This window comes from Pinus tabuliformis, chromosome 3_1 (genome assembly GCF_031772625.1).
Source record: "Pinus tabuliformis cultivar Carrire ecotype Pingquan chromosome 3_1, CPIR1, whole genome shotgun sequence".
NCBI lineage: Eukaryota > Viridiplantae > Streptophyta > Pinopsida > Pinales > Pinaceae > Pinus > Pinus tabuliformis.
This window is the reverse complement of record NC_142301.1, coordinates 488,145,771-488,153,850: the sequence shown is the minus strand read 5'-3', so window position 1 is coordinate 488,153,850 and position 8,080 is coordinate 488,145,771. Positions and strand designations below refer to the sequence as shown.

General features: G+C 39.2%; 1 protein-coding gene across 1 annotated transcript; it reads left to right on the top strand.

Annotated features, from left to right (window-relative positions):
- Positions 1 to 2,128: 2,128 nt before the first annotated feature.
- On the top strand, positions 2,129 to 2,870 carry LOC149187929 (uncharacterized). The gene is made up of 2 exons (XM_089409825.1): positions 2,129 to 2,449; positions 2,646 to 2,870. Exons 1-2 carry the CDS (start codon positions 2,129 to 2,131, stop codon positions 2,868 to 2,870), a joined length of 546 nt encoding a protein of 181 aa, XP_089265951.1.
- The last annotated feature ends 5,210 nt before the right edge of the window (positions 2,871 to 8,080 follow it).

Sequence of the window (8,080 nt, the reverse complement as noted above, 5' to 3'; positions counted from 1 at the left end):
TTACCATAGAATTGATACCCGGTGCAGCCCCAGTGTCCCGAGCACCATACCGGATGAGTGTGCCAGAATTCATAGAATTAAAAATGCAGCTGCAAGAGCTATTGGACAAGAAGTATATCCGTCCCAGCGTATCCCCTTGGGGAGCCCATGTACTATTTCTTAGGAAAAAGGATGGAACCCTTCATATGTGCATAGATTATAGACAGCTGAACAAATTGACAGTTAAAAATAAATATCTACTACCCCGCATCGATGAACTGTTTGATCAGGTGAAAGGGGCGACAATATTTTCAAAGATGGATTTGAGGTCTTGTTATCATCAAATCAGAATTAAGGAGGAGGACATAGCCAAAACAACCTTTCGAACCCGTTATGGGCATTATGAGTTTGTGGTACTGCCTTTCGGGTTGACCAATGCACCTGCAACATTTATGTGCCTGATGAATAGTGTATTTCATCAGTACTTGGACAATTCGTATTAATTTTTATTGATGATATACTTATATACTCCCAGAATATTAAAGAGCATGAGGAGCACCTCATACTCGTGTTACAGACACTACGGGAACATCAACTATATGGTAAATTTAACAAATGCGACTTTTATAAAGAGCAGATCCAGTATTTGGGGCATATCATCACCAAGGAAGGCATTGATGTGGAACCTGAAAATATTAAAACCATAATGGAATGGCCAACACCAAAGGACGTGGCAGATATCAGATCTTTCATGGGGTTGGATGGATATTATAGGCAGTTCGTGGATGGCTTTTCCTTGGTTGCATACCCTATCACCTCCTTGCAGAAGAAAGGAAAAATATTTAAGTGGATAGCGAAGTGTCAACGGAGCTTTGAACAGCTCAAATATCTGCTCACCACTACACCTGTGCTGAGTATTGTAGACCCGAAAAAAGATTACGTAGTATGCACAGATGCAAGCAAAGAGGGTGTAGGTGGGATGCTGATGCAAGAAAGGAAAGTGATCGCGTACGAATCCAGAAAATTGAAAGAACATGAGCAGAAGTATTCTGCCTATGATTTGGAACTAACTACTGTAGTACATGCACTAAAAATGTGGCGCCATTATTTGGTGGGAAGAAAATTTTTATTGATGATAGATCACCACAGCTTAACTAGCTACTTTAGTCAACCAACTTTAAACACTAAGCAAGCTAGGTGGGTGGACTTTTTGGGCGGGCTTGATTTTGAAATCAAACACCTAAAAGGAAAAGAAAACTAGGTGGCGGATGTTGTAAGCCGAAAGGTGCATTGTCTCTATGAAATTGGCCTTAGTGAAGGACGGTATACCCTTAGCAAAGAAATTAAAAAGGCTGCTGAACAAGATCAAATCTACGAGTAAAAGAAACAAGTAGTGCAGAACTTAAACATCCACATAATGCAACAAAGTTATGAATTGGACGCAACAGGCATTTTATGCTACAAGAAAAGGATATATGTGCCCAATCAGGGTGATATTAAGGAAAATATTCTGGATGAATATCATAAAAGTCCTTATGCGGGACACCCGGGTTATCAAAAGTTAATCACTTCGCTTCGGAGGGAATATCACTGGCCAGGCATGAAAAGAGATGTAATAGAATATCTAGCACGATGCATAGAATGTAAATAGGTTAAGGCTGAACATCAACACCCTACGGGTTTGCTACAGCCATTACCTATACCAGAATGGAAGTGGTAGATTATCACCATGGACTTTATTATAGGGTTACCGAAGTCCAAGAGGAATAATGAATCTATTATGGTTGTAGTGGACAAACTCAGTAAGTCAGCCCACTTCATACCAGTTCAATCTACGTATCGTGCAGCACAAACTGCAAATGTTTTTATGCAGAACACATTTAAGCTCCATGGGCTACCAAAAACTATAATATATGATCGCCATGTTAAATTCACATCATCATTTTGGAAGACCTTGTTTGAAGGTCTGGGAACTCAATTGAATTTTAGAACCACATATCATCTGCAGACTGACGGACAGACTGAGCGGGTGAATCAAGTGGTGGAGGACATGCTGAGGTCATATGTGATGCAACAACCCACTCGATGGGAAGAGTATTTACATCTTGTGGAGTTTGCCTAGAACAATGGATATCATGCATCCTTGCGGATGAGCCCATTCGAAGTACTTTACGGCCGAAAATGCTGCACGCCATCCAGCTGGGGTGGACCAGAAGACATACTCATGCTGGGTCCTGAAATGTTAAAAGAGATGGAAGCAATGGTTAAGAGAGTGCGGTCTAATTTAAAAGTATCTCAGGACAAACAAAAATGTTTTGCAGATCGGAAAAGGACCTTTAGGGAGTACCAAGTGGGTGAACATGTATCTGTCAGAATTCGGGCAAGGAGAAGTACTCTAAAATGGAATGGTTGTGCCAAATTGGCACCCCGCTTTTGTGGGCCCTTCCAGATTTTAGCACGAGTGGGGCTGGTAGCTTATCAGCTAGCCCTACCTAGCCACATCCGAGTCCATAATGTCTTCCACGTGTTTCTTTTAAAGAAATATGTTTATGACCCTAGACACATAATAAGTTGGCAGGACATTCGGGTAATAAGATGTTGTAAGACAAACGTAAACAAAATATGGATTGTTAAGAAACTGCTAATCTGAATATTATGTGTTTTAGGTGGAACCGGAAGGAGAATTCCTGGTCGAGCCAATGAACATACTAGATCGGAGAAGGGTCGAGCTGCGGAAAAGAGTCATCACCGAGGTTAAAGTGCAATGGCAACACTTTGAGCCACATGAGGCCACCTGGGAAGATGAGCAAAGCATGAAAGAAGCCTATCCCGAATTGTTTATGGGTGAACAACATCGGGACGATGTTGAACTTCAAGAGGGGGAGATGTAACGCCCCTAGTAAATCGATAATGTTTTAAGTAAGGCAGTAAAATTTAACTGTTGACTAAGGTTATGTTTGGTGAAATTAAAATAACTATGTTGCTACTACTGTTAATTAATTATTGCTACTACTGTTTAATTAATTATGTTGATTAATTGTTGTTAGTAGCTATTGAGGTGGTTGGAAAAAGAATACCTAACTACCTTCATGAGAAGGTTTAGACCCCATAGGAAAAGGGGGAAAATTTATGCTAAGTCTGGTAGAGACCAGATAGCGGAGGAAAAAGAAAAGAGAGTTGCTCTTCTGGAAAAAATTGCTATGTCTAGTAAAGATCATATGGCATGCGTCTGGAAGGCGGAAGATTCTTGAACCACTACATCTGGTAAGGACTAGATAGCATGACTCTAGTATAGCCAGCGAGTTTTCAGACAATGAAGATCTACAGTCGTGCTTGGGGGTGGAAGATCGAGGAAGATCTTACTAAGGTCGGGAGGTTGACAAGCGCAATAGAGAGGTTTGCCTCTGTTCAGGTATGGATTAACTGAGAAACTTAATAGTTATTAAGGGCTTATGTATACTGTGAAATTAATTAGGGTCTATGACATGCCTAGAACTGTGTATGGCATTGGAAGAATTTCTTTAATTATGCAGGCAATGGTAGAGATGGAAAATGTAAACACATTGATGACATTTAAGAACGAATTTCTGTGCGACTGACAGAAGAAAGAAAAGATTAAACTAGATTTAATTAAAGATCATAGATTTCCATACTCGAGCAGTTCCTGTAGCATAAGTGACAGTTAAATGGAAAACAAAATACTGTGTATATTTATTTAAGCCTACGCAGATAAATTGAAATGATATATATATATATATATATATATATATATATATATATATATATATATATATATATATATATATATATATATATATATATATTTTCATACAAAGATTCCAAGAACGCTACTGAAGAAAATAAAGAAAATTGTAACAGGTCAAAAAATGAGTCAATGCATGAACTCTCTAGACTAAACAACCAATCGAAGATCGCAGGATCTCCATCTTAACAATGTAGTTTAAGAATGAATAATACGGTAACGAAAAGCACTCCAGTACTTGAAAAACAAAGGAAGGTTAGCGCCCACATCATAAACATAATTTAACGATAACAGCCATTCCAAAAATCAAGGAACGAGCCTGTAAAAAAAGAAAACGACCGTAACCTGTGTGAATATGATTGGGTAGCCAGCGAGGGCGTCCGAAGTCGAAATCGGCAACCCATATTTTTCAAACAGGAAATAATAATAGTAAACAAAACCATAGAGATATTTTTCTCTTAATTGAAATTTACAGGAAAAACCTCTGAAGAGATAAGCATATCCAGTGTACACAGCAAATAATGAAAACTTCAAACTCAGGCGAGAATCTATCCACGGTAAACCAGCAATCTTTAAAAAAAATATTGAACTGTAAAACGATTCTATGGAGAAGCACACAATTCATTATCTAGCCAAAGTTCAATTAACAGTAATAACTAAAACTTTATACAATTATTCGCCGTAGGGTGTAACCCTCAGCTCTGAAACAAATTCAATAGTAATGGACATGTATTAAGCACAACCCAACTAGGGTTTCCGCCTGATCTTCTTGGTGCAGAACCCAAATAATTTACAAAGTAACAGAGGTGGGGAAGCCGTTAATTTTCCACATTGAAGGAAAACCCACGAAACAGTGATAGACTCCCATGCTCAAGCACAGCTCAGATATCTTGCCAAGAAGGACAACGGCTCAGTCCGTTACCCAGGGTATTTTCCTAAATTTTTAAACCACGGGAGTAAACGTATCTTGCCCGGAACATGGAGTGAGTAAGGAAGACAGAACAGGTCCTCCATCGAGCGCTGGCCACGACACCGATACTCCGCACCTGAGACAAAGGGGTCATTCAAAGAAAACGGAATAAGAATCAGATATGTGAGAAAAAAAATAAAAAATAAATAAAACAAACTGTAAAAACAGGGTGACATTCTCCAGGGTGAGGGAGCACCGGTTTACCATGACCGAGGACGGGAGGCAGAGTTCATTTTACACCATGGACCGCATGGTGGAGAGGTTTCCTATGCGAAAATGCAAAAGCGCCAGAGACCTGTGGATGACAGAAGTTACACTAACAATGAACTGCTAAGAATTTCCAAACGTATTGAAAATCTTTCAAGTCATACCACCCACACCTGGATCGACTTCGACTGTCGAGCTGGATGGTCTCATCTCCACCATCGGAATGGGCACAGAAACCTGGGAAGTAGCCATCGTATGGTATTTTTCGAGATATGTATCAGAAGCATTAACTCCTGGAGTCCTGACCACACTGTATCACATGGTGTCAACAGGTCGATCGTTCATTGTGCCAGATGGACGGTGTAGGGAAAGACCAGCTTGTCAAGCATTGGTTGTCCCAGCGATTCTCGACAACGCTCCTTTCTAGGCTAGATATTTAGGCGAATAACATTAACTCAAATAAGAAATTACTAAATGGCCATTCATTTCCGTAGTACCAACGACCATTTTTATATTCTATCCATTGTACCATAAAGTATGGATTATCATTACAAGCTGAATGTTGGTTCTCGAGAATGAAACGGAATTAGATTATTAATGTTATGTGCTATGGACAACATAGATGTAACTTATCAATAAATAATATGGTTCCTATGATATGTAAATGAATTAAAACAATCGATTATTTGCATTTGAATTCTTACTGCTAAGTTCTATTATTGTTTAAAAAAAATTATTACTCCTATTCTGTAGTGTTACAAGTGGTATCAGAGCCCAGGTTACAACTCTGTGACCTCAGGTTAGTCGTAATAGAGAAAATAATACATAAATAACCAAATTAACAAGCAAGCAGGGGTTATTTCAATATATTGCACATCATATCTGTTGAAATGAACTAACCTCCTGATTAGGTGATAGCAGAATGAGGAGAACGATTAGCGCTCCTCATGGAAATATGAATCGGCCAGACAAAGTTGCCCACCCTCAGGGAAATCATGAGATATGGGTACAGCTGGGAGAGGAAGCCCGCAACACCAATTTGACTATATTAGAGACAGTCCAGGAACTGAAGAATGAGATGGCCCGTTTACGTGAGGACTGTAGAGCATTGGAAAGGTATGTTTTGATGCATAATTTAGTGATGTTTTAAGCAATGTTATAATCTTTTCTTTGTTATAAAGTAAGAAGAATGTAATGAGAATGAGCATGAATGACCAATCACTAATAGTTATCTTCTCTATGCAGAAAATGACAAAAGTAGGAAGACGCAGTGCAAAACTGGAGTTCCATGAGAAGATAACGGTTGTCCCTTCGAAACTAACTAAAGTCCAAACCAGGGCGAGCAAATCTCGGCAAATCAATCTGGGACAAGATAAGGGACTGTCAGTTCGGAAGACTAGGCAAAGAAAAGAGAGGAGTTAACAGCTTAACAGATCTCTCAGGATCTTTGATCCTGAGGAATCGTTACTTTCAATTATTTTGTTGTCTGGTTAACTCCGCCATTACTAGTATGAAAAAGGTAGCATTGAAGACTTGAGAGACTCTGGTTTTTATCTTCTATCTTTATTTTCTGTTTACAGACTTCATAGTCAGTTGGAACTCAGACTATCGAGTCTCTTTGAGACTTAGTTTTTGATGTACTATCGTTGATGCGTTAATATAATATATTTGGTATTACTTTCCCTCTGCATCCGAAGTAAATTCCGGCGGTGTGCCATTGGAAGCTAAGGGCCCGGCTCCAACGGACACTGGCTGATTGTATCATTACAGTTTGGATTTGTGTGGTTTGTTTATCATTCTTAATAATTTGACATATTTTACGTACTGTTCCATACTCGTTCATCAGTAGTTTTTCTATTGTAAATCTTTATAACAAGTTCACAACATATTTCCAGAATTGGTCACATAACGATTGTTCTGAGTTGTTCACTTCTGTTACAGAATTTATAAGTGGAATGCTTTAGCTACATATAGTTGGAGTGACGATCATAAGAAAATGGAATTAACGTTGTAGGTGGACTACTGGTGATCATGTCAGATTATCTGTATATATGATTGACGATTCCTGTTTATTTGGTTTAGTTGTTTACTTTTATATATGATTGACGTTTCCTGTTTATGGTGGTTTGTTGTTCCATTTGGTTAAGCTGTTTACTTGTATAAAAGATTGCTCTGTCTTTGTATATAAGTTGATGCAAAGGATTGAGATTGTTGAACTCGCGAGACTTAGTTTTCTTACTGTTGTTCCTTTTACTGTTGTTCCATTTCTGCATTGCCGTTCCATTTTACTTTTCTGCTGTTCCTTTTTACTCGCATTCATTGGTTTGGTGTGAGAGGAGGATCAAGGCTGTCGTGAGACACAGCAGACGCTATTATGCTCCCAGATCCATGATCCATACTCTAATTTCTTTTTTTTCAATAGTTTCTAGAGGGATGGGTTACTATTTCCGCACCCTCGACTGGTAAAGTTGCTGCGTGTGATTTCTTTCTGCAGAAGTAATTTAGCCATAGTTTAGCATCTGTTTACTCTTGTATTTCTTAGGCCTATACTACTAAGCATTACTCTGACAAATAGCCTCAAATTGAGATACCCTTTGCAATAACAAAACACTCCTGGATTGACTTGTAATGTGAGATAACTAGAGGTGAAAAAGGCCATTGTTACAACTCTACATTTTGGCGCTGTTGCCGGGGAAAGGGTATAGCCATTTGTCATTTAAACAGGGTAGTGTGCGAATCTGCTAGGGGAGAGTTGGATTTTAAAAACGAAAGGTAAGAACCTGCGTACGGAGCATGTAAAAGCCCTGCTCCACCGTCCCCTTTCCTAGCAGAATTGATTGGTTAAATAGGAATTAACAGTTTAATTGGAGTGCATGACTAAGTAGAAAAAGCCAGAGAAAGATCAAAAGCCTCCATCCAAAGCCAAGGGGCCGGTGACCCTTGGACGAACGACCTTCATAGACGAAATCTATAAGAAAGCCTACTCTCAGCCATCGGTAGGTTATAAGAAAGTCAATTCTAAACAGCCTACTAGTTCCCTTCAGGCCTCGGGATCACCATCTGAAGCCTTTGCTGAAGTGCACAGTCAAACTGAGGAGCAGGATTTTCAAGAAATTGAAAATTTGACTCCTGGACCATTGCACGAAGGGACCCAAAGCAAC

Bases quoted from the DNA above. Each gene is read 5' to 3' on its own strand.
- LOC149187929 (XM_089409825.1), top strand. From the start codon at position 2,129: ATGAGCCCATTCGAAGTACTTTACGGCCGAAAATGCTGCACGCCATCC. The intron at 2,450-2,645 runs GTAGCTTATCAG...TATGTGTTTTAG, and splicing joins TTTTAGCACGAGTGGGGCTG to GTGGAACCGGAAGGAGAATT.